The sequence below is a fragment of the Rhopalosiphum maidis genome, chromosome 4 (genome assembly GCF_003676215.2).
Source record: "Rhopalosiphum maidis isolate BTI-1 chromosome 4, ASM367621v3, whole genome shotgun sequence".
Classification (NCBI taxonomy): Eukaryota; Metazoa; Arthropoda; class Insecta; order Hemiptera; family Aphididae; genus Rhopalosiphum; species Rhopalosiphum maidis.
Window position 1 is genome coordinate 51162817 of NC_040880.1, and position 27970 is coordinate 51190786.

General features: G+C 30.0%; 3 protein-coding genes across 9 annotated transcripts; 1 reads left to right on the forward strand and 2 right to left on the reverse strand.

Moving 5' to 3' along the window:
• Nucleotides 1-3: 3 nt before the first annotated feature.
• Nucleotides 4-3741, reverse strand: LOC113558192 (uncharacterized protein CCDC198-like). Its single transcript, XM_026963694.1, has 2 exons — nt 3556-3741; nt 4-237 (listed from the first exon to the last, which is right to left on the reverse strand). Exons 1-2 carry the CDS (start codon nt 3739-3741, stop codon nt 112-114), a joined length of 312 nt encoding a protein of 103 aa, XP_026819495.1. The 3' UTR covers nt 4-111.
• On the reverse strand, nt 3631-27965 carry LOC113556257 (DNA repair protein RAD51 homolog 3). Of its 7 annotated transcripts, XM_026961095.1 has the most exons (14): nt 27788-27965; nt 23779-23846; nt 23640-23679; nt 16288-16399; nt 16027-16172; nt 14489-14613; nt 14250-14356; nt 13692-13882; nt 13373-13501; nt 11550-11741; nt 10084-10211; nt 9755-9914; nt 9626-9674; nt 3638-3713 (listed from the first exon to the last, which is right to left on the reverse strand). In XM_026961095.1, the coding sequence occupies exons 4-11, from the start codon at nt 16385-16387 to the stop codon at nt 10161-10163; spliced, it is 1041 nt and encodes a 346-aa protein (XP_026816896.1). In that variant the 5' UTR covers nt 16388-16399; nt 23640-23679; nt 23779-23846; nt 27788-27965; the 3' UTR covers nt 3638-3713; nt 9626-9674; nt 9755-9914; nt 10084-10160. The 7 variants fall into 7 exon arrangements, with proteins under 7 accessions (XP_026816899.1, XP_026816896.1, XP_026816894.1 ...); XM_026961093.1 differs by lacking the exon at nt 23779-23846 and having other exon boundaries at nt 3639-3713; nt 23640-23676; XM_026961094.1 differs by lacking the exon at nt 23779-23846 and having other exon boundaries at nt 3639-3713.
• Nucleotides 16717-22922, forward strand: LOC113556254 (transforming growth factor-beta-induced protein ig-h3). Its single transcript, XM_026961089.1, has 12 exons — nt 16717-16849; nt 17275-17394; nt 17483-17547; nt 18091-18236; nt 18389-18559; nt 19149-19280; nt 19352-19520; nt 19884-20099; nt 20345-20482; nt 20673-20979; nt 21582-21879; nt 22709-22922. The coding sequence occupies exons 1-12, from the start codon at nt 16752-16754 to the stop codon at nt 22811-22813; spliced, it is 1965 nt and encodes a 654-aa protein (XP_026816890.1). The 5' UTR covers nt 16717-16751; the 3' UTR covers nt 22814-22922.
• Nucleotides 27966-27970: the final 5 nt, after the last annotated feature.

The following is a 27970-nucleotide window of genomic DNA, read 5'->3' on the forward strand; positions in this document are numbered from 1 at the left end:
AAACAGAACAACAGTATCGTTTTTGTCTAATACACGATAAAACAGTATAATATTATGGACATATTTTATGGTATATAAATAATATTAAATAGGCATGATAATTATTCTTTTTTAAGAATCTTCGTCACCCACGTTGTCCGTATCCTCCACCAACGCGTCGTCGGCGTTCATCTTGTTGGCGCTATTGTATCGGGGCCGCATCAGCGTTTTGGCCGACTCTATCCTCTGACTTAGGATCTGTAAAAAATTCGATTTTTACTTTATGCAAGACGACAATATGAAACAAATTGATCAAACTGTACGTAAACGAGATTACATCGTTTAAACGACTCAAAAACCGAACACACGTGTCATGTGGCAACAGTTTAGTGCGGTGTCAAAAATCAAAATACAGTAGACGCCGCTTATAAGACTCACTTTGGGACCAGCTCAAAGTGAGTTTTATAACCGAATGAATCTTACAGGCGAAGTGGAAAAAAAAATTAATCACGTATTTATAAATTTTATTTTACTACATAATATTTTGCTTTAATTTTAATACTTTTACACATATTACATACTTATTATTGAATAAATTTAATAATCCTGATAAAAAAAAGACTAAAATTATAATAGGTAAATATTACGTATACAAATATTATAAACATTATAAAGGATGTATGCATAATGTATTTATTATTTATTTTGAAAAATTATTTTTGAAAAAAATTAAAAAATTATTATACGTTATAAGGTACCAACAAAAACTAGAAATAACCAACACGAATATTATTTAATTTTTCAATACCAATTTATTTCTAAATTTTATCCAAAAAAGTTTATTTTATACTATTTATTTTACGAAATTTGTGTCTTATAACCGATTTTTTTTTAATGTATTTTGATACGTCCGGACCGTTTCAGACGATTTTGAATCTAATAAGCGACTGAACCTTATATCCGTGAGTCTTATAAGCGGCGTCTACTGTATATAGGTACATCGCATACAGGCGTAGATATATCATGTTTATATTGCTATGTCTGATTTTGAAACCAATTGCAATTGCATATTTACAAGACCTCTTTAATCGGTAGTTACGTCATGTATTATTTGCAACCACATTGAAGGGTTGACGATGTTGACGTATTATGTTAATATATTATTATTGTTAAATGTACGAGTATACATAGTTTGGTTTCGATACGTAATTATAATTCAGTTCATAACTCGTACCATTGACTGATGAAATTGCGTCACGCGAAATACCTATACGCATTTATCATATCGCGTATTCCGCGCGTGTCAATTAATTATTGTCATTATGATTACGGTTAAAAGCTAGTTTGGAAATAAAAATGTGAATTCGTTAACAGTGTACGCACAATATCCGTTTGCTACGTTACGATCCGTTATTTCGTTTATCACATTACAATATTATTGTATTATTGTTGTAATAATGTAAAAAACAAGGCTGCAATGATCAATAGAAATATATTTTTATATAGTTTTATAAAACACCACGACCGTGATATGTCTTAATCTTAAATTCCTGACGAAATTTCCAGTGGACTTACAGCGAGACATAAAAATAATAAATACGAGTATATGTGTCAAGCATTTTGAACATAAATAAGTGCGCAGCTTTAATCAAACTCCGTTAAAAATAGGTTTTTTGAACATGACTATGTATTAATGTATTTCATTGTTGTTGTTTTTATAGTTTAATATCAGTCTTAAAACGTTTGCGCAAAGCTATTGTACGACAAAAGTCTCTTTTATAAGCCGTTTTCACATCGATTTTATAAACAAAAAATTTGAATAAGTAAAAAGTAATAAAAAAAAAAATAAAAATGAAAACATTTTTTAAATATAGTTTTTTTTAAATCTGGTACACTCGATATTCTTATAAAGTTATAACCTATGTTACCGGTGTATTTCTAGTTGTGTCATCGTACTAGCTGTACTGTTAAAATGTGCGATACATCATATTACATAAACGAATAACCAAATATTTAACTAGAGAGATTAGTAACGCGTAAACGATAGATTCCATCATATCACAGCAGAATTGTAACACTAAACACTGCATTGGCCTATACCAATCAGCTGTTCTTTTTTTTTTTACTAGTTTTTATTATCGTCCCACCACACTGTTCGTTGTACTCATAAATTTGTATGCATCTTACCTAATACAATTTACAAATAATAATAAATTATTATTTACAATTTATTGCGTAGCACAGTCGATATAATTAATTAATGCTCGGTAATTACTTTATTAAACACGAAAAATAAAGCAATTTAATAAAAGTCCTTGATTCTATAACTACATTTTTTTTAATAATAATTTAATGCAATAATAATGTTACAAAAAGTAATTCATTAATACAATAAAACAATTCATTTCAATGCTATTTTAGAATAACATTTGGGCAAGAATCAGTAAGATAGGAACACACATTACTATAACAAAATACCAATAACATAAATCCTCATTAACACGATAATACATTATACAATAAAACACAATTTAACGTTTTTAACTTATAACTAAAACATATTTCCTTTTTTCTAACCAAATTTACCAAACGGCAGAGCGATAAATTTTTGACCGCTTGATGAAGTGGTGATCGATAGAACAGCGTATAAAAATCAAAAACTAGAAATATCTATTTTAAACGAATAGAGAGGATTGTAACTCCGTAAAATGTTAACTTTGCCGCTAGCATCAATCATCCAAACTTAAAATACTTTCAAATTATAATAAATTAATTACTATAGTTCAAAATTATTCAATTTTTATAAATTTAAATTCTCAGAAGAATCAGATTACCGATTTGTGCCTGCATATTATAAGAACCAATTCGAACAGTTTCATGATGATAAGTCGTATTTTAATCGGGAACCAATTGTTACACTCAATTTGACCCAGTAACCAAATTATGTATTACGCGTGTAATACATAATACATAATATACTACGTAGGCGCAATCGATAGCAACGGATCCGCCTCGAAAATTACGCCCTTATATATTTGTACACTGGAACCATGTTTGTAATATTATAATTGATAATAAAATATTATAGGTACACATATAATTGTAAGGCACGACAAATTATTATTATAAACCTAATGTTATTTTTAATTGATAATATATTATTTGTTGCTCAGTACGGGTCCTTACACAATTAACAAGTGTATACTGTATAATAATATTTCGTCCGCAAAGTTAACAGCCTTTACAAAAAAACCATCACAATTTTTCACCCTCCAGAATGTAGCGATTTTTATTTATCCGTTTTATTATTCACGAGTCTCCCTATAATCATATAACGTGGGAAACGAGTGAATAAATAATAACGTGTCGACCGATTCTATAGTTTCGAATTAATCGCGGCGAAAATTGTCCTCCTTCCAACTACAAATGTGGAGCATATATGTATAATGTATGCCATTATATACATAATTTAGTAAACTAATAATATACCCAAAAATAACAATTAATTACTTAGATATGTAAAAATTAATTTTTAATTTTCACACGAATATTTTATTATTATCTTATGGGCGTTACCTGTTGTCGTCTATTTTCGGCATCCGCCAATTTCTCCAACAGCATTTCGTGGGTTAGCGGCGGCGATTGCTGTCCCTCCAACATTCTCAGTCTCTTTGGTGGATGTTTTTTCACGACGCTTTCTTCTTCTTCGGTCAACGGAACGCTAAACGCTATAGCTGTTTGTACACACAAACATATACCCATAAGTATAAATAAATAAGTTTAATGACTAAAAGTATATTAGTAAGCAATATGTAAATGATCAAGACCACTAACAAACACAATAACAACAATATTATCTTTAATATTAATAATTATTAAAATATTTTACAAATTGTTTTTGACAACTAAAATGTAGGTAATTAATGGGTAATTGATCCGATAAAAAGTCTATAAGAAAATGGTATTATTTTTATGTAAGTTATATAACTATTGGAATACCAGCCAGTACTTAAAATAAATAAATAAAATTAGTGTTTATTCTACAGTCGTGATGTGCGTATGACAAGCTCAGCTGTGAAGTCGATATAAATAAATAAGCATACTAGAGAATGATATTTTCAAGTGGATGTCAGCACACTATTTGTTTTCTCTTTCTAATTCTTACCCAAGTACAATATAGTAAATTGGCAGAACAGATCTAACGAATTTTAATCTTCTGTATTGGGAATGAATTGATCTATTATTAAAACTAAAAGGCAACAATATTACCTAAGGCACCGCTTAAGCTTTTATTAATATTTTAATTTAAAAACTGTTTATGGTCGTTTTAAAACTGTTATACGTGCATAGTTATAACTCACTTTAAAATTTAAAAAAATATTATAAAAAAAAGGGATTAACATCGTCTTAAGACAAGTGAAATAAATTTGAGACTATCTCGTGTAACATAACATAGATGAGAACTGTTGTGTGAAAGATTTACAATCATGTAAATAAATGAACAGTGAAAAATATCTAAACTTTATACTCGGACGACGGCGATAATTTAATATACAAATGATATCAAATATGATAAACAAAAACTTTAATAGATATATTCAGTACAATGTTTCTACATAGGCAATAAATAATGCTATTTAATGTCATTTTTTGACGAATATAAAATGTGATTCTAACGTGATGGTATTTCCAATCTCATTTTGCTGAATTCCTCGGTCGGCATGGGCGGCATTGGCATCGTCGAACCACCGCACCCCATTATGTATATTTATCAAGAAAAACGGTATTTAATAAAATGGACTGTTCCGGTGTCCGACAAGAAATTGTCTGACGACGGACCGTATAATATTACAAGGCCGTGGCGAAAAGAATAAAAAAAAAAAATCGCACGATTAAACGTCGACGGCGGTTTTAAGCATGTATACTCGAGTTTGGTGCTTTTCACGCGTTGTACTAACTGCTGGCGGACCCAAGTGTTCGAATATAAAGCTTACGAGCACGTGGTGTCGTGAAGGGAAGTCGGGACAGGCGCGCGACCGCCAATACCCTTCGCCCAAAGGTTACGGCCAAAAACCCGCGCAAACGCCCTCCGCTACGGTCATATGTCATTTTCGTTTTTCTATTCTCCCATCGTTTGTTTCATTCTCTGAAACGAACGAGAACGTATGTCGACGACCCCTGTCACAAGGACGCATGACTGCGTGAGTACAATTGGGTCTAGGTAAATTGAATTCGAGTTAATGGCCCGGCTAGACTGAGTCACAAATATTATCGATACTGCTAGACCTATTACGTTAAAATTAAATTAATAGCACTGGAAAATCTATATTATGCGACCGCGTGTTAATAGCAATTAGCAAATGTTTAGTTTGTGTTCGTCGTCGTAAACTGTTTTGTCTCGTGTGCGACGGGAGTAATGACGTCGTGACGAACAAACTTAATCAACTAATTTTCATTGTAGATAAAGCCATAGATATGGAAATAATTATTTGTTCCGTTTCCAACAAAATGTACATACCTATACTAAACAATAATATTTAGCGACAGACGACGGGTTTTAAGTTTAAATTACACATTTATTTAAAACTAAATAATTAAAATTCTATATTATTTTAGATTTTGAGCAGAGCGATTAATACTTTACAACGATGTGTGCTTGTGGGTGTTTTCTGGTAGCAAATTGGATCTCTAGTTGGTATTTTTGTGAAGTAAAAACTAGGAAAGTTCGGCGATGCACGTAAAATGGTTTTAAGGATTCCGCCAATAGTGTACAGAGAGATAATTTTTTGTTGTTCGAATCTGGATTATTTTATTGTTTTAAAATATACCTACATATAGCCGATTTTCAAAATACCACTTATTAGCACATCATCGGAGATGTTTAAAGGGACAATAATATTGATGTTTTAAGGAACATACACGGCAACTCCTTCTCATTGGATAACACACTCGATAATTATATATATTTATATAAAGTACAGAAATATGCGATCGGCAGACGCCAGACAGCCATCGTTCTATGTATACAATATAATGTAGTTACTTTTCAATTTCGTCAATATGCGAATTTAGATTAAATTAATATGAATTTAAATAAATTTTCGTGGCTATATAGACAGCAGTGCAGGTGAATGCAGTGTAGAATTTTGGAGGAAGTCTTTTCTTAAAAAAAATAACTAGTTAAAAAAGTACAAGCATTATATTACATAGTGCACATTGTATGTTGCTATGTTGGAACGTCGATGATCTGGGTGGAGAAGATGCTTCAGCAGGAACCACCACTGGCCCGGAGACGTTAACGCGGTTTTTGATTTCTTACGGGTTTTTTAGGGCGAACGTAACGTGTCTTGCGTGCATGACCATCATCATCGTCATCATTATTTTACACGTACGACAGCACACTGTCATGACTTCGAGCTGGATCTCGTGTGGTCCATACGACAATGTCGCAACTACCTATATACAATGTATGTATACGTATATGTAGTGTATATATATATATATATATATATATATATATGCACGTGTATATTATAAGTGCACGCGTTCGAGCCGCCGAAGGAGAGACGCACGACTTGCATCACAGACCGCGCCGGTGTATACACGTATTAGGTACATATATATTTTATATATTATGTTAAAACGAAATCCTTTTTTCGCTATTAATCTCTTGCTTTCTTCTCGCGCGTGACGTAGGTACACACGCACACACGACTCGGGCCGTCTACGTCCTGTACACTATACGTATTTTGTAGTGATATTATTTATTTATATATATATAACTGTATTTTGTAAAAACGTGTATATGTACATATTATTTATGTAAAACTGCACTTTTAACACGGCGACGTTTTTGTTCGCACTGCGATATATACTAACTCATAAGTTATATAACACACTTATATGTAATTTATATATATAAGTATACAAATAGTTTTCCCAGCTCCTCGGTGGCTAATCGTTTGTACACGTATAATCCGTATACGTTGCGTAATGCCTATACAAGTATATCGTGCACCCTCTTGAAAGATACCGATCAAAATTCGAAAAAAATTGTTTTTTGTGTTCTATATTACGCCGGGTTATATACCTTGCATACACCTTGTAAAATAGTAAGCAAAAACCCAACTCTCCCACCACAGACGGGATTATCTAAATTGTTTTTAAAAACTTAAGCACTGATTTGTTTTAATTTTGTTGAGTCTTTGTGGATTCGGCTTTATATCCTATTGCAGGTTCTGTAGAACTTGTATATGTATGCATAATATATGTTATTTGTACAACTAAATTGAAAATTGAAATAACTAATATTAATGTTATGTTCACAGGTACCTAGATATTGTATGCGCAAGTACAAATTATTTTAGTTTTATTTGTGCTTATATGAAAAACATATTACAAATTAAGTGACTCTATAGAGTCTATAGTCTTGTGATAGAGAGAGATAATAGTTAATAAATCATATACACGCATTTGCATCTGCACACGCCTTTCAATTAGGACGAGCTTGCGATGTATTTCACCGAGAGACCAGAGTTTCCGATTGCAATGAGGACGAAGACACCGTGAATTATATTATAGTCGCACTGTCGCAGGCTCTCCCGACATAATTTATTCGACAACCGTATCGACCACGTCGATTTGTTTTCAATTAGTATAGGGATACGAGTATTGTTTTATAACGAACTGTAAACTATTGTTATGTATATAAGTACCGGTTACATCGAATGATATATACATTTGAAATTTGTTTTTGATTTTAATTATTATTCCAGCAGTAATTTATTAAGAATATAATATTAACACATTCTAATGGGCCGTGTAATAATATTATTAATATAACGCGTATACGAAATTTTAAAACAAAAATTATGACGCACGCACGTGAATGCAAACCATTCATACTATTATATTGAATTATATGATATTAGCAGGAGACTGTTTAATTCCTATTAACACGTTATATATAATTTAGTATACACATATAATCATTATTTAGTCTACAGTTCTATACCATATGATTATCCGTCGATTGAAAAAAGTAATCGGTTTTTTTTCGATAACGACAATAATCGTTAATATTATATATATATATATATACACACACACTTATGATGCTTATAAATTGCCATTACGGTATGATTCTTTGTGTTAATGTGTGTCCAACAACTAAAAAACCACGTCTCGCAGAATATTATTAAACGAATTAATCAATAAGTTATAATCAGATTGCTGCATTTCATCGACAATATTGCTTTAGTGGTTGCTTAAAAAATTTTTATATACGTATATTTTATACTCGAACTATATTCTAACACGAAGTTTGGGCGAGGGAGGGAGGTTAGGCTATAATATATATTTATGCGTTTGCGATTTTGAGATTAAATATAATTATAAAGCGTAAGGGGAACACTGGATTATATACTATTATTATATTATATACAATATACATATAGTGCAACGCGTCTGCTTCAGCTGCAGTTACGTGGGCGATCTTTATGTATAAAAATATATTCGTAATCGCCGTAAGCCGTACAGACTACAGGCCATAGCACGGTATCGAGACGACTGTAGCAATTTCGGCGCTTTTGAAGAAATGCCGCGCATATTGTTCTAGTTGATAAGACTGTATCATACGTAATGGACGACTTCCGGTCGAAAACTATACACCGGTCCACGGTGAAAATCGAAAATGGTCATATTATGTTAAACATCATAAATCATAATGTATTGGTCGTTGGTTGTATTCGAAAATCGTATTATTCGAGCGGATCGCGAGTACCGACATTTATTGTCTCTATCTTTCATATGTAATGCAACATATTTACAAGTAAAAACCACCCATTTTGCGTCATATTCCAACACGATTGATGTGTTAAAGCGATGAATATTGTAAAAACAGATTTTAATTCAACGTGAAGTATACATGCGATTATAACTGAAATCAATCAAACAGGCCACTGTTTTCGATTTAATTTTAGATATTTCTTAAATAGCCAATATACATTTTAAACATTTTCAAACTTTCAAATCAACTTTTTTAGAAATTAGGGAACGAGTAGGTTTAAAAAAAGGTCTGTTCGAGTTCACAAATAATTTATGCTGAATTAAAATCTATTTTTTATACATATATATTTATCGCTTCAATACAGCGATCGGTGGTTTTCACTTTTTAAACAATGTTAAATGTGTAAAAGACAATAAATATCGGTACACGATCATCTTTAAAAATAAAATGGATACTGTTCGTAATTCTGCAATAGCCTATAACAAACGAAAATATATATATTTGTGACGATATGAAATTGGCCTATTCGGTGTTCGTATAGGAGCTTCAAGGTACTCAATAAACTTTATAATATAAAAAAAATACCATTTACGACGAATGCTTAAATTATTGATTCAGGATTAATAATTAGACCAATATAGTCATCACTCATCGGTACACTTGCATACTGATAAGATTAAAAATACTCATCCGATAATTTATATTTAAATAGCAATATAATAATTATATTTAAATCCTTAGAAGAAAAGTATAATTCTTAAATATATTAGTATAAGTATTTAAAAATGACTTGAATTTCGAAATCAGCAAAGCCTCAATTAAATATAAAATAAATCACTCCACATCAATTATACATACATGTGTGTACCAGTGCAAAAAGTTTGTCGAACGACGTGCGCGCAGACTGCTGCAAATCAATACATCATTATAATATTATTTTGACGGACACTTATCGTTATAAGTAGCTTTTACTATTATTTTTCTTACCTTGCCTCGTCACCACCGACGTCCGTCCTGCCGTGAAACCTTTTTCCGATGAGACATGTGAATAGTGTGCGCCATAAATAATAATAGGTGCCGGGTAACACCATTGTATAATATTATAATGTTATGTACGTGTGTCTACGAACTATGTTATACAGCCGTTCTGAAAGTATCTTTTTAACATTACGGGTCGTTAAACTATGCAAGTATACTTATACGCGTCTGTATAGGTACCCAAGTGTAAAATAATTAAGTAGGCATACACTATTTTTGATAATTTATTTTATTTCTGTACAAATAATACTTTAATTTATAATTTATATTATGCGTACCTATATCTAATTTTCACTGTATTACAATAAATGTATAGAACAACGTATTTTTTTTTAATTTCCGATCATTCCTTCGTTTATTGCGACGATTCTTCCGAAGGCACATCACGCACTCCGTTTGATGAAATCTATAAAAAAAAAATTGATAGCATTTGAGACACCAGACACACACTCTAAAATTCTTCAAGCACCTACCCTAGTAGCACCTATGAAACCTATACATAATTATGTATAACAATACGTTCAATATAATCCTTATACTACAAACTATATATATATATTATGTCAAATATCAACAGAATGTCGCGAATTATATTATATTTATTGTTTTAAAATCAGTGAACGATATTGAAAATTTGATTTTAGGTACAATAAAAACGAATATTTTAATATTCGCTTAAAATACTGTACGCGTGTAATTGTTTTAAGAATATTTTAATTTCTAATCAGTAACCGTTTATATAATTGAAATGACTACTGAGTCAATCATTAAATGCGTTTATTATCAACTGTTAACGATAAACGAGTAGGTACCTACTTATTACCTACAAAGTTATACATAATTTTAAAATGAAAATTCCACGAGTATGCACGTTTCGTTTTTAATATCTATGGGGTAGAATATGCAAACAATTATAAAAACATATTTATTGATAAGGTAAAAATACATATTGAATATAGTAAACAGATACTAATGAGTGTACGATAGTAAATACTAAATACCTATAACTAACGTAAGTACGATGACTGTTTGAAACAGAGTATCAAGAAATAATTAGCGGGTTGCCGCTTACAATGACACGCATATTTACTTTTGTCATTATTTCAGTGGAACGGTCTAATTAATCACGAATAAAATCCCGTTAGCGGCCTTTGACGGAAGAAAAAAAAATCGACTCATCGTATAAAATATTATATATTTAACAGAGGTATCAGGTACGACGACATATGTTATTATTATTATATTATTAACAATCGTTATAATCATAATTTATATTATTTACTTGACCATTGCCGCATGTGTTTGTTCGAACTAATATTCTGATTTACACGAGAGATGCTATAACTTTGGAACGCAAGATTAAACTAATTTCACTTAGCTACTGTGGTGATGTGATTTCACGGTTCAAATTATAATAAACAATATACTCAGTTATCACGTTATACCCTAATAAAATAATCAAGATATTTAAAAACTAAGCAATTGACGTCTGATGGTGGTAATACGTGCGTTATAATATCTTCTATAATTTCGCATTTTTAAAAGCAGGTTTTTTTAATATTGGTAACTTTTAATGCAAAAGTGCAGCATGCGCATATCGAACAGCTACAGTTGTTTATAGTGTACTAAAATTCACCACTTCACAGATTATTACAAACCATTAGCACTATATTATAATATTTTATATTAATAATAAATACCTAGTAAGTTATATATAAACATTAGGTAAAGATAATATGCTCACTGTAAATCGAGCAGCGGAACGACTGTGTTCGACGCTTTTCTTCAGAAGCGCAGTGTACTCGTTAGGCCGGTCCGGAATTTTACTCAGCAGAAGTCTGTATTGAACACGATGACCAAACGATTCACCTAATGCCGGAAAGACTTCTGCTCCGTTTTCGGTGACTGCGGTTGTCAGATCGTTAGTAAGCACCACCTGTAATTGTATACCAAATGTAAATCCGATACATAAGTATACGGCAATTAGCTTATCGGATATCTACGCGTATTGTGTAAAAAAAAAATGAACATCGAGCAAACAAAGTGGTTATAGGTTAGCAAAGTTACTTTTTTTCAGCGTTAACTCTTCATTTCGAAAACTATCTATAATCTATTTATTACTTACTCGATTTTTTTTTTTTTTTAATGTAAAATTTGAAATTCTAAATGTTATATCCAAATTTAAAAATGCATAACAATAAGTTATAATTTGTTTGATATTTAGATTAGCATTTTAAAATCAATAAAGTATTTATAGTGACTTAGCCAAGAAAAACGCACATTGAGTAGTAAAATAAATACAGTACACAACATTAATTTATAATAATTGCTTATTTACACGTATTTTCAGTTTTTCAAAAAATTAAAAAATATTATGCTTTTAAAAATTATCATTCACTGTTAAAATAATTTCTTATTCTATAACTAGACCAAATATAAACAACAACAAATAATGAATTACACGAAATCGAGATCTAAGTCGACATTGAATAATAATTTTTTTTTTTTGACAAAATTAATACTATATCCGATACTTATATACTTGTCCTACTTAATGGATGTTATATTTTTTATATATTTAGGTAAACCACCACAAAATATAGATAAGCAACTACTAAACTCCATATAAATGAATATGCATTAAGTGTTAAATTCGCTCTTCGCGTATGTTATTTTATGCTTATGACAATAAAAATGTTTTATTTTTCATTAACCGTTCGTCAATTATTCAAACTCACAGTGCGTGGTTTACTTATTATTTTTATAACAAAACTATCTGAAAATTCTTACGAACCGAGTTGAACTAAATGCGTAAATTTAATACAACAGATGTAGCCATGTAGGCCGTGCCACGAACATTTATAATAATATAATATGTACACCACTACACTAGTATTGCAATCTCGACCTAACAATTTATTTTGTACAGTATCTGCTACACATACAATGCATTAAATAAAATTGTTCGATAAAGTTATATATTGGGCTGCAAAAACAATTGACCCTGATATATGCTGACTATATTACACATCGTTACATCTAACCTTCGAACAAATTTTAGCAACGCACACCTTAAAATGCGCAGGCCTAGTTGAAACGATAATACGATAGTCCACGTCATAATATTATATTATATTGTGCTATTATTTATTTTCGTACATAATATACCAACAAAAAGTCTATTGTGTGGCGAAAAACAACTATACAGCATAATATGGTGTACCTACATGTATGGTCATAAAACGCGGTTATAAATGTGTTCTGATTAAAAACGAAATGACGATTATTTTATATGCTTAATTATATACGATAGCTCCGCGGTTCCCAAACTGTGAGGCGCGCCTCCCTTGAGAGACCTGAGCTTTTGGCAGGGGAGGCGCGAGCTGCATGGTAAATATTTACTGTTAACTTATTTTGTCATGAAAATAAAAATGTTTGTATATTTAAATACTATAAATTTGTAATTTAATTTTTTATGAGAGGCGCAATTATTTTTTTTAATTTTTAGGGCGGCGTGTACTAAAAAAGTTTGGGAACCGCTGAGATAGCTAATATATTGTCACTTACAGCCAGATCGTGTTCGTAAGCGATGGTTTGCAATAGATCCAGAGCGCTGTGGACCAGCGTATTCTTTCTCAGCGAATTTTCCACCTGGTACAGCGGCATGACGAAACTGTCCACCACGATTAATTTCACCTGTAATAATAACCATTGGAAAGATAATAATAAACGTCAATGAACCAATGCGCGTTATTACGATAACAATCGTATATTGTATAGAAAAAAAAATTATCGATTATTATAATAATAATATACTATATTATTATATTGTTATTATATAATTTATAATGCATTATAATACTAATATACTATGATGTGTATATACGTTCGGATGACGTTCGAGAGTCGTATACAAAGCGTACAGCTGGTTTAGGTCATTCATTTGAACCCTGTGTATTTTACTCAGCATGCTAGCGGTGGTCAGACTCTTTAGCAACTCGCTATTGGCTGCTCCTTTGAAATCGATGGGTCCCGATAATACTTTAGACACATGGCCGAGGAAAGCGTCGATCATTTCTGAAAACGAATATAACGAGCCACTTGATATCATCATTGTCATGTTTATATACTAATAACATCGTAACGACAATAACGCGCAGCAGTGATAATAAATTTGAAAAATGTAAATAGAACGCAAAATTTAATAATGTATGCGTTGTGTATAAAAAAAATTATGATAACACTAGTGCTGGGATATAAAATTTGAACAATTATATTAAAAAAACAAAAAAAAATTAAGTAATTTGAAATTATAAGAGATGATGTGAATCTCAACTAAAATACATAATATACCTTAATATGATGTTATTCTTTATGTTTACATAGTAAATCTATAGCATATTTTTGTGTTTTACATTCAAGTACTAAGTAGATAAACCTATACCTGTTAACCGAAGTTCGGAAAAATTTGAGTTGGTATCAACATAAATTGCTTCAGCTTGTAGTCCTTCAAAACACACCGGTATTTGAACGGATACACAGAGTTGCATGCTAAAAAATTAATTATTTAATTAAATATAAAATAATTATTATTAAATTAATTAATTAATTAATTATTGGGAAATACAGTCAAACGAGGATTTATTAATTATATTTACTGTCAGTAATGTTATAAACGTTTACCTTAATTGACTTTTACCCGAGCCTGGAGCTCCAGACAATTCTGTTATCCGTCCAACTTGAACACCGCCGTTTAAAAGTTCGTCGATAGACTTGCAGAACGTAGCAATACTATCACGTTCAATATCCTGCGGTACAGCAAAAAATGAAATATGTATGATATATAATGTATGAGTTTTCTCTTCATAACTATAAAAATTACTTTTTCTGCATTTATATATACGTTAAGCTTATAATTCTATTAATCAGTAATTTCCGTAAAAATTTTTATTCTATGCCCCCCCTTTTAATTTTTCAATAATCCCACGTCCCTCTTAAAACAGACCTTTTTATTGTTTAAGTGATATAAAATAACTTTATTTTATACAAATAACCATATGACATATCAATATTAAATTACCTGCGAAGAGGCCAATCATTATAAAATACTCGTAAAATTGTTATCAATGAGCCACCGTTTAAAAATTAATTTATTGTTTTCAATTTTACTGACTGTAAAGTGGTATAATTATTTTAACGACAAAATTCTCGTTATTTCGTTATCACTACAATCCAAAATGTATACATCGGTCACAGAAAATTAGTCTTATCACTAAGATTAAGATTTAGATGCAATAAAAAATGGTCAAATATACATTTGGTTTATTAAAAATTAAGTACAAAAATAATATGTAAAAATAAAAGAGAAATAATATGATTTTTTGTTACAAATGCTTGGTCACAAATATTAAAAGAATAGTTGTTTTCCAGTCTTAAAAATTGTGTAAGAAAATTCTTCAATATACTGTCGGAGATTTAAACTGATACTTTATATTTTTAGTATTTTTAATGATAAATGTTAAGATTAATTCGATTCATAAACAACATGCAACACAACAGACTCATAATACATATAACAATGACAATGTCAAAAGTCAAAACGCATACTAATGTTACTGTAGGTTGGGTAGTTGAAGAATAATCTTAAATATTAAATCTTATCTTCTATTATAGTTTTACGAGTAAAATATAGCGATTAAAACAAGATAAAAATCAAATAACAAACTCTACAATAGTATATAAAACTTGGGTATTTTTAGGGTAGATAATATTCTATTTTCTTCTCTCACCACCCACCAATGGTTATAACATAAACATACACCACAGAATATGCATTTTACATTTTTATACTTTTATAGTTGAAATATGAAATAATATATATTTAATTCAAAATATGCGAAATAAAATAACCACCATTTTCTTCAATGAGATGTGATTTTTGGAAATTCTAAACAAAAGCGATAATCAGAAGTCGTTACATAAAATGGTGCAACTGTATGTACTCCATAGATATGTATAAATGTATATTGTATACAATAAATATGTACGAGTTAACAAACCTTTAGTTTTTCTATACTTTTAATTTTTATAGAAAATATTGTTACTTATATATTTTTGGGGATTTAAGGTAACCGATATAAGTGCAGTTTTAGGATTTTAAATGCATTTTATAGGGTTTTAAATTCAATTTTAATAATAAGTTATTAAACAAATCCACTTACTAATTCTGCAGCAGTCTTGTATTTAGGAGTTTTCAGCATATCACGGATTTCAGATTCAGATTCCATATGTTTTCGTAAAAACTTTGATTTCTTTTCAGGATCGTCTAAAATATGCCATGCAACAATCTTATCACACAATATGGAAACTGCATGTATACATTATACAATCAAATAAAATTGACAATAGTTTTTACAATCACTCCATAATATATACAATACACATAAAAAAATTATAATAAATAAAAAAAAATTAAATATTACCGAGTGAATCGATCAAATCTTCACAACACTTGTATCCAAGTTTATCTAGTTTATTTATCGTGTGCTTGCTTAAAGGCAATGTCCAAATAGGCCGGTTCATGGTTATACTGTTCTGTTTAAAAGAATTAGGTTAATTTTTAATCACGACAAAAAAAATCAACAATATTATACAAGTTCAATTGCATACGCACACCGTCCTCATAATAGATACGCATTTATAATTTAATCTTTGATATTACGTGAGACATATATGACGATTGCAAATATTTGTTACACTATAATATGTACATATGGGTCAAAGACGAATCCATTGGGATATTTATTTTTTCAATTTAATTACTTACACAGAATCTTCCGGTGGTCAAAATCGCATATATAAAGCCCACCCACTATAGTTTGTAATTACCATAACAGTTTTATTATTCAAAAAGTTCACAGCTATTATATTCAGTATATCATCAGCTATGATTGTAACTATTGTTTTAACGAGTTTGATGTTGACGTACGATGTGGTTTATGGAAATTATCATCACTACAGAAACACTACGCTTCACAAATATGGGTAAGTCATTTATAATACACTGCACACTGACCAATAATCGTTATCTTTTATGGTCCTTAAACAATGATACATAAAACCGTCGATTAACTTTGAATTTAAACACAATCGGAAATATAAATGACACATTTTATGAAGGAAAAAATAAAACGTAGTTACCTGCGTGTTAGTGTACTACTCTAATATTGTATAATGTATTTGTTAAATTAAAGTTTATGTAAAAAAAAACAATCGTACACCCATTTGTATCGCATTATTTAGAAAACACAAATTCACGAAATATATATTTTTTGTTTCTCCAAAATAGAAATGTCCGAATTTATAAACGATGTATAACACTGGACTAGTGCCGATTTATATATAACATTACATAAATTGCTGTCGTGTGGCAAAATCTTTGAGATATTCTTGATCAATTCGATTTCCAGGCCCAATGTTTGCGCTGTCGAAGAGATTTCGTCAGGTAACGGCTTAGCGACATCGCACAGGGAGCGTGGTTGGCCAATAGACGATCGCCAGCAGCAACATCGCACTTGTGGACAGAATACGTTGAGTGATCCGACTCTGGACTGCGACAATTGCAGCCGTCGTGAAACGAATTTAATTTTTAATTTTTTTCTCTTTCTCCGAGTATAGAATCGTGAGGTATGAATGCTGCTTGGGGTTCAAATCGATGTATGGATGTCCAGGATGCACCGGTGGTGAGTAAACATAATAATATAACTACAGAATATTATATTCGTAATATAATCATAAATTACGCGTTGCATAATATTATGTAGATAATAATAATTGGCTTAACGTGGCACCGTGGCCCCATTCGTTGTGTCCTGGTCAGTTTTTAGGTTTATGATATAACAATGGTAAAGGTTTTTGTATATAGTGCTACATCCTGCAAGTATATAAGTAATATACTACATAACTATAGTGAGCATTGTTTTCTATATAAAACATTATCTGTGTATTATACAACACTATAAAATGTTGTCAAGAAATTTTATATATTTTAACCACAGCAATTTTTTTTCTTAGTTTCATTAGCTAAATTTAAGCAACAACCCATATTTTCAATTTCATATTAATAATACAGAAACGACCGTGATAAGATATTTAATATAGAACATGAAATAGCTAAAGAATTGTCTTATACCTACAAATAATGTACATAATACATGTCGACATGTTCGAGCAGCAAATGATACGGTCCCCGAAAACCAGTCAACAATTTTTTTTATTATTTACAGTGAAACTGTCAAAAAACGTGATGGAAACCGCTCAAGAACTCGGCGCACACGAATTCGTCCGGTACGCCCGGCAACACGGCTTATACGATTTGTTGACCAGCGACGGCCCGTATACGATATTTGTTCCCACTGACGAAGCTTTTTCCGTATATTAACTCATTTATTATTATTGCTATTAGTTATTAGTTTATTATTATTAATACTAGTATACTTCGTAATATACACAAAATCCATTCGAATGACATTATAATAAATATTTAATCTTATTTTTTGTATTCTGTGTGGCGCACGACTGTAGAAAATGGATAACGCATTTCGGTCGGCCATGGAGTCTTACGAATCGGCCATCGAGATACTCAGATATCACGTAGTGCCCTTGAGGATCGTGACACAAAACGTATCTTCCGACGTGTTGTTGAACACGTTAAATGATGGACTTCAATTGAGGTTTAATAAATACTCTACAAAAGTGAGTGAAATTTTCCCAGTAACGTATGTATAATAATTTTAATAATATTACTAATATAACTCACTGGTCACTGTACAACATGAGCAAATAAGTTACAGCATAACATGTATACATTTTAACTTATAATAGAATAATCAAACGAAATTGAACATGCAAAAAATAGATGAATGAGTATTTATATACCTAAATACCTATCATTTCTAAACGTAATAATATTACAATTTAAAAATATATATATATATATATATATAGTTATGCATATTTTAATTATGAAAACATTCGAAAAATTTGGTACCATACGGTTATACATAAACATTTATCTTAAACGATTTCAAATATTTTCGTCATTCATTATGAATAATTTATGATTATACATATTTCACATGTTTTATATATTGCATTCACATACATTATATGAATATATGTAATGGATAAAAATGTATTAGATAATAATTGATAAGTCATTTTGGGTACTTAAATGGTACATTGTATTTTAAAAAAGACGTAATGCTTTAAAATATTTAAAGACTGTAACTCAGGTTATATTGTTATCGAATAACAATCGATTTAAGCAAACTGATTTTTATAGATCGAAACAATAAATTGTGTTACGATAATGCGTAAGAACCGAATCGCTCAAAACGGAGTAGTACATTTAATTAATTCTGTACTAAGTCCTTACAGTTATTCAAATCGAAATTTGGTTCAAATCATCAACCAGGTCTGAGATAATTTAATAGGTTTTATTCAAACTAATCAATAATATTTAAAATGGATCTTGTGTCTTTGTAGAACCAAGACTTATCAATATTTTCAAAAATTCTGGAAATTTCACGTATGCATCAAAGTCTAAAAGAAACATTTCAAACACTGACGGTTATGGTTCCTACTGATATAGCATTACAACGACTACCACAAAATCAACTCAGAAGGATATTGAATGATGAGACGCTTAGCAAGGGTACGTATGAAATTAATAAATATTACCTATTATATTGTTTATATTTGTATCTGTACATCGAATGTTCATATTATATAATATTTAGAAAACATTTTTTAAAATTTCAAAAAATAGAAATAAATATTTTAATCTATAAATCATATTTATATTACAATGAAGACCAATAGGTCTACCTATTGGTATAATACCTAAGTATTAAGTAACCTTTTAATGTAAAATTATATATGATCACAAAGAAATAATCTTAAGAGTTCGTTATACTTTTTATAATAATATATTAAAACAATCAAATACCAAATGTGCATAGTATTAGTAGTAGTATTATTTAAAATTCATATGTTTTTAATCAGAAATGTTCTTTAGCGTTTGTGTTAAAGCACATATTGCCGACACCTGTTTGTTTGAGTGCTGTCACTGAAGAACAGTACGTCAAAAGTCTGGCGGACAACAATTACGTAAAATTCAGCTGTGACAGGACGAACGCTGTGATGGCTCAAGGAAACTGTATCGGTAACGATTTTAAATTATCGTCCAATGGAATTATTTACGCAATAAATTTCCCACTAAGCTCCGGAGAAGGTATATAGAATATAAAATATTAAATAATATGTAAATTATATATTTAAGCAAAATATATTATATTGTATTGCTAAATATAGATATATAAAATAATTCAAATCAATTAATTTTCATTTGGAATAAAAAAATAATACCATCTATATAATACCTGTATAATGGTACTTTTGTTTTTTTTTTTATTCACAGTATTATAATATGTACAATATATTATGTTTATTATTATTATACCCTTAACGCAATTGCAGGGAAATCAGCATTGCAGATCATGCAGCATTTGGGTCTAAGCGAATTTGTACAGATCGTTAACATTGCCGGACTCGCGCAAACGTTTGAAAATTTTAACACGCTAACCGTTTTCGCGCCGACCAATCAAGCCTTAAGATGTAAGTCACCACAATAATTATGTATGTCTATTAAGTATTCTTCACGCGAACACAGTGAATAGTATAAATTATTACAACCCGGTTATATAATGACCAGAACGTGTTTTCCAATGACGTATGAAGTTATTCTACGTATCTACCTATTTAGCTTGAGTGTGTGTACAAAAATTTAGCAATTGATTTGATGCAGGTATGAATCCCATGAAAATGTATCACATCCGCTCCGACCCGAGTGCTGCCCGAGCGTTCGTAGATTTTCACGTTGGCAGACAAATAATGACAGTCGAGAACATTTACGACGGAAAAACTGTCGAAAGTTTTGCTCTTGGCAAGCAACTTCGTCTGCAGTGCGTCCAGAACGAGTTCGGTGTCGAAGGACGTCGGATTCACTTTCAAACTGTGCGGGGCTACAACGGGGCCGTTCATGTTGTCGACCATGTATTATATCCACCGACGATATCCGTCGAAGACCTGATTAGGAAAAACGATAGTTTTAGGTAAATACTAAAGGTATATGTGTTTAACGCGGTTACATGGTAAATTAAGCAAAACTGAAACCGTTTAAAGTTTAACGTTCCTATATAGGTAATAAGTACAAAGATATTCAAATTTGAATACTTAAACTCTGCTGTTCATCATACTGCAACACGTCATATTCTAATATAATATAAACACTTTAATACTTAATTTCTACAAAACAAAATATAACTACGATAGGTAAGAATTTGGAAATTTAAAGTAAAATATTATACAAAAACATAAACTTTAGTAGTCTTAGAATTTTTTGAAATCTCATTCATACAAACTTTTTATACTTTTAAAATTTTAAAAATAAATTACAACAAAACACAAAGTAGGTTAAACAATAATACCACGAAGTATAATTATATTTATTTAATAATTTATTATAAATTATTTATATAAATTTTATATTTCATAAAAGCGTTTAAGGCCCACTGCACACTGCATTATTCTGATTCCTCCTATAGACACATATAGCAACTGCACTATTTCAACACTACAGGACAAACACTCCTACAAATATATTGAACGAATGCGCTAATTAACTAAAATTTAAAATACATTTTTGATAATTCAGTCTGTACACGCAAGCGATGGACCTGGTACTGGGCACTTTTTCGAAGGATCAAATGTCATACGAGTTCTGCAATGGTATGCACAATACGTACTTCGTACCTACGAATTATGCGTTCAGAAAACTTGGGGCTGACGAACTGCACAGGTTGTTCACAAACCCTACCCGTATGCGACAAATTCTAGACAACCACCAGGCTGACCGCATCCTGCCGTCAGCGTTGATCAATACACGTCAACAATACGAGATCAAAACGAAAAACGAAATTGTCCGCTTGTCCAACGAAGACGGCAAGCTTATGGTACGACATTCACTATTATATATCAGGGATGGCCAAGGGCGGATCCAGCATGTATTTACGGTCGGGGCACTTAATAAGAAAAATTATATAATATAGATATAGCCCTCCCACAAAAAAAAACAATATGATAAAAATGTATGTTTGTTAATATGTATTATTTTTTTCTAACGGGGGTGGCACTTGCACCCAGTGCCCCCCTCCTGGATTCGCCCTTGGGGGTGGCCAACATGAATATGTACGCGAGCCACATATATTAATGCAATTATATCAAGAGCCAAATTATCTAATCTGTACTTTTATACCACAAAATTAATAAAGATAGCTAACATCCAATAAACATATTAAATTACGAAATATGAAATTATAAAATAATAATAAAAACATTTTTTTTTTTATAAATGTATGCAAAAAAAATTTAAATTTTGGATTTTGTAAATAAAACCGCGAGCCACATACGTCGATGAAGAGAGCCGCAATTTGGTCACCCCTGTGATATATCATTAGAATGGTCAAAATATTGACGCCCGAGCTGCGTTTATAAAATTGTATTGTCCTATATTCTTCACATAATAGTGCCCAAAAATCATATCTCTGTTATTATACACATCAAATTTTGAATACCGGAAAAAAGTCTTTCCAATGTCTAGTTGACTAATTATAGTACTATATTAATACTCCTAACATAATATCATCTCTAGTTGTACCAATGTAACTATATTATTTCCAAGCTTGTGTTTACGTTGTTTTTATTTTGGATTTAAATTATAAAAACAATTGACATAGCAACTTTAATAATTCATATAATATTATGTTTAAATGTTATAATAAGGTCAACGAAGCTGAAATAATCGAAACGGATATAATGACGACCAACGGACTGATCCACGTGGTTGACGATTTGATTTTACCACAATACAGACGGAGAAACGAATAAAACGAATAAATATCGACTACATTATACATCATTAGATATAAGCAAATATTAGTAAATTATTAATTTAATATGCGATTTATAATACACATTAACACAATTAAAGCCAATATAAAATCATGAACTTAATAATTGTTATTAGTATGATATTAAATTGTTAACATAATTTACATTCTAATAAAAAATATAACATATTTATCAACATTTCGTACTTCTAAAAAACAATTTTTTATAAGATTAGACATATATATGGTTTTCACTCACATGAGTATATAATATGTATGTTAAGTCTTTTCAGTTATCTGTAGGTAATAGAATCCTATGTCCTTAGTCCTTACCTCGGATTACTCGGATCACAGAGATTAATAATTATTATTTTATGATCAATAGTTCTCAACTGTGCGTGTTAAAATTGGTATACCTAGCTATTTTATTTTATTATCACATCATAATTTATTTATAATAATATAGTGTTCATTTACAAGATATAGAGGTACAATTTATTATAAGAGCAAGATTTATATATGCGTTCCATCAAATATAAAATAAATATCACAACTCACAGTAAGTATAATAAATATCTTATAACAATGATTTAATTATAACAAAGATAGATAAATGGATAATGGCTTTTATAATAGTAATACAATTAAATGATATTAATTATTAATTATAATGATATAGAACGAAGTTATTAAAAAAAAAAAAAAACGTAAAAGAAATAGGTAATTTGGGTTTTGCATATAGTCATAGACGACAGGATAATACTATAATAGAAAGTAGTTTTATCTTTAAGGTGTTATCATATTATATTTTTTAATATTATTACCTGTTTGTATTGTGTGTTGAATTCAATGCACTCAAAGCTGCTAACATAGAAAATAATCAAAATCATCATAGTTATTATTAAATCTAAATCACTTATTGTACTGATCAGCAAAAAAAAAAAAAAAAAAAAACAGCCTTACTTTTAACTTTTATTTTGATAACGAATTTAAACTTGGCTGCTTGTGTATATGTTTTGAATAAATAATAACTACAATAGTAAGACTTAATTTTAAAATTCTATAATATAATAACTGTTCTTTTCTGTGTTATTATTTTTTTCCTTATATTTTGTATTATTTTATGTAATCTCTTTGCCGGAATGGCCGATAATGAATCAACTAAATAAATAATTAAAAATATGTTGTTATTGCAATTGTCAACCATACATAATATAGTGTTGAAATATAAAATATTCGTCATGTAGGTACCAATATTTGTCTAACTTATAATTTGCGGTATTGTTTCAAATAGCAAACATCGAATAATTCTTTAGAATGAACTCGCTTCTATTGACGTTAATCTTTCATTAATATTATACGCGTATTCGAAATTAATCATGCAAGATAATAATGATATTACGATCGATTGCAAAATCACACCAACCTATCAGGAACCATTATGAAAAAATCGCAAGACACTCAAACCACGAAGATTTCGGAAAGCTCGGAATTCTCGGGTTTAATTGCTAAACCGTACTTTAGATCGATGTCGAACATAAAAATAACAACTGGTGGCGATGGCGATTCCAATGAACCGTGACAGAATCCTGACGCGCCACTCGAATATCGTCCATCGTCAATCCTGCTAGCCAATTACGCAGGACCGCAGATGCGGCGAATGATCGCGATCTTAAACACTGCTATGATGACGCCAGCCGTAAAAACTAAATCGTCGGTTACCTCGTCATCGGTACGCCTGCAGCATTCCAATGATGATACGCATAACGAAGACCGGTCGAAAGTGGTGAGCCCCATTGAAGTCAGTGGTCCGCCAGCGAGGCGATCTGTTTCATTGCCAAATTTTATAATAAGCGTGAAGCCTATCGAAATAGAAATGCAAATTTTGACCGACGATTCGTAAACGCCACAATAATCGTTAAAATAAATGCGGATTTTTTGGAAACGGACAAAAAGGTTTTACGGACGTTTAATTTGGTGCTGCACTTAATAAATATACGTCGTAGCACAGAATATTATATTTGTACCTATTTTAATATATAGCTTATACAGTGTACTAAAAATTATGTTTGACCTGAATAAAGTTTTTTGTTAAGATATTTAATTGTTTATTATTGTATAATTTTTTTTTTTTTATTGTAAAATTAGTTTATGTATGGCTTGTGAAAATTGTGAATAATATATTGTTGATACTTTTGTATTTTTTTTTTTTGTACATTATACTGATTTAAAACTTAAACTAAAATTAATCTGCAAAGTGCAAGTGGTTTATGACGATATGGTAACGCTCTTGGGCACTCCGTGTAGCACACATTTATAGAATGACCCCAGCCGTAAGACTTATACATATTTTTAATATGTTTTAATTTTAGAATATATTCAGTTACTAATTGTTATAAAAATATAGACATACAAAGTAACTTCTTATTCAGTGCCGTAGCCAGGGAGGGGTTTTCCGGGCTGAAGCTCCTACCCCCTCCAAAATTTCAGACGACAATAATTTTATTAATTTTATTGAAAATACAAATTTATTTGCGTGATATCCCGCTGCCCCGAATACGGAGAATAGCTTAAAAAAAATTCATTAACCGTCTGTGATGATAAAGTATTATCACACTTACTTGATCTTGATTTGATAATATGTATAATTATATGAATTATATTGTCAGAAATACAATGCAAACTTAATTTTTTGTCATAATTGGCCATCAAAAATTAAGCTTTGAAATTGCCCATTACCCGACCACATTTTAAAAACTTTGGCACCACTGATCAATATAACATTTAATTTATATTTTTATAAAACCATTTTTAAGGTCTAATATATTTGTTATGTACTATGTACATACCTACCTATACATTTTAATAACTAAGAAATTACTCTTTCGAATTATGAATTAGGTACATTAAATAAGTGTTCAGAAAAATTAACTGCTAAACAATTTACAATAAAATTCGAAAAATGGAAGTTTGAATATAGGATATAGGACACTCCCCAAGTAAAAAGTAAAATTATAGTCTCGAAGAATATTTAAAAATGTCAAAAATCAAATTTTGAATAACTGAAATATTGAAGAAAAAATATGAGCATGGATTGGTGAAACACCACCGTCCACCCTTATAATATAGGTAGTATAAAGTCAATGGTCTAAGTCTAGACTTTAGAATACAGCCGGTAGAATATTTGTATGATTTCGTGATACAACAACATTAGGTGAGACTGATAGATAACAGCAATTTTTTTACTATCGGTAAAATGCGTAAAAAATATTTGCTCACCGCCAAGTTTTTACTCCTCCGATTTCCAGATAAATCTAAATTATCTCGATTATCTAAAGCAGTAACTGGGTAATCATTGAAAACCATTTTAATAACGATTCGCCAAACAACTAGGTATTGTGATATTAGTGATTAGAGATTAATGCACCTTCTCTAATCACAAATCAAATTATAATAATTATAATAAATAATTTATGATGACATTTTAATTTTAAAACTATATAAATAGTATAATAATAAAATTGGCATTTTATATCGATGGCTAAGAGGCCAAAAGTTGTATGTTAAAAACTCTAAATTTTACAAGAGAGCAGTTTTTAGATTTTAAATTATTCCATATCAAATTATTTCTATCGTAGATTTTTGTTTTTCGATGTTGCAACTGATTTATTTGTGAAATATTCTGTAAATTACATAAATTATTACTTTTAAGTCTTAAATAATTATTTTAACGTAAAAATAATGTTTCTTTTAAATTTAAATGGAATTTGTTATAAATGGCAATTATAATATATTATTGCTATGGACATTCAACGTTTTGATGGATATATTAAAAACTGTTAATTTAATAAAAACTCTTATTAAATAATAATATAAATAGTTAAAATGTACTTAAAACTAATTTTTTTGATATACTTAATTAAATATATATATATACAATTGTTGTAAAAAGGTTAAAAAATGAAAAAAAAATATTAAAAAATGTATTCGTTGTGAAAAATAAAAAGTACTTATTCATTAAATTTTTAGACAAATAAAACCAGTTCTTTAATGTTATTTTATACTAACTAAAGACATCACATTTTAAATTTAAGAAATATAAATATAGTTTCATACATATATATATACATATACATAGTTATAATTTCAATTGAGTATAATTTATTGACAAATTCTAAAAAAAAAATTCTTCATAGTGAAAGTGTAATAATAACTTATACAAATAAAAAATTTAAAAAGTAAAATTTTTTCATTAAAATACAAAACAAAATTTTGTTGACAAATAAAATAAAAAAAAGTATACTTCACCTTTAATTACTTATCAAAAATGTATGTTAAAAAAAAAAACAAACAAAACAAGGTACTTAATCCAGGATATCAAACTAAAGTTGAATAATGTTTAAAATGTATAATATATTATTATAAATAAAACAATTAATAATAATACTTATTATTAAGTCCAGACTTGTTATATTTGTCCGCTTAATATTTAGACCAGGGTAAAATATTTATTGTATGTTTCATTAATTTAGGACTTGTTAAACGTGTGCACTAAAAAAACCTAACTTGCGCTAAAACCACAAAAATTATAATATAAATAAAACATGTTTTAATTAAAATATTGACTTATAGTGTTTAACCGAATCAAAAAGACGACCCAGATTAACCCAATAGAATTATAAAACGATTTTGAGGAAAAATGGACATACAACTTTTGGCCTCTTAGCCATCGATATGATGCTATATTCTGTTGATAATGCCGACCGTATTGCCACTGAATAGATTAAATTACAGACTAACGTTATCAGCTGAATTCAAAACATTCGAGGTGTGTCATCCGTCGACCGTCGTCTACAATTTCTATCCATCTGCTGCCGTGAGACGAAAATTCGACGATTCTGCTGGACCAGAATTCCACAATCCGTGCAGGTACGATTCGTTTTTATAAATCAAAATAATATCCTTAACTCACCGGTTGTCAGACGTCTTAAGGTGGGTGTCGGTGGTTTTGGGTCTTCCGCCGGAAACCGAACAATGCTCCAATGAAAACGTCTGGCGACTAAACTTTAAAGTCGAAAATCACAATTTGCAAATAGATCAACAATAATAGGCATTACAGTATCATGTTGAACCATTTATTTTTCAGGTTAAGAAT

Excerpts from the sequence above, each read along its gene's own strand:
- LOC113558192 (XM_026963694.1), bottom strand. The coding sequence starts at position 3,741 with ATGGGTATATGTTTGTGTGTACAAACAGCTATAGCGTTTAGCGTTCCG. Across the intron at positions 238-3,555 it reads CCGAAAATAGACGACAACAG|ATCCTAAGTCAGAGGATAGA; the intron begins GTAACGCCCATA and ends AATTTTTTACAG.
- LOC113556257 (XM_026961095.1), bottom strand. The coding sequence starts at position 16,387 with ATGAACCGGCCTATTTGGACATTGCCTTTAAGCAAGCACACGATAAAT. Across the intron at positions 11,742-13,372 it reads CTTACGAACACGATCTGGCT|GTGGTGCTTACTAACGATCT; the intron begins GTAAGTGACAAT and ends ATACAATTACAG. Across the intron at positions 10,212-11,549 it reads GTTCCGCTGCTCGATTTACA|ATTTCATCAAACGGAGTGCG; the intron begins GTGAGCATATTA and ends TTTTTTTTATAG.
- LOC113556254 (XM_026961089.1), top strand. The coding sequence starts at position 16,752 with ATGATTGTAACTATTGTTTTAACGAGTTTGATGTTGACGTACGATGTG. Across the intron at positions 18,237-18,388 it reads CCACTGACGAAGCTTTTTCC|AAAATGGATAACGCATTTCG; the intron begins GTATATTAACTC and ends GCACGACTGTAG. Across the intron at positions 20,980-21,581 it reads AGGAAAAACGATAGTTTTAG|TCTGTACACGCAAGCGATGG; the intron begins GTAAATACTAAA and ends TTGATAATTCAG.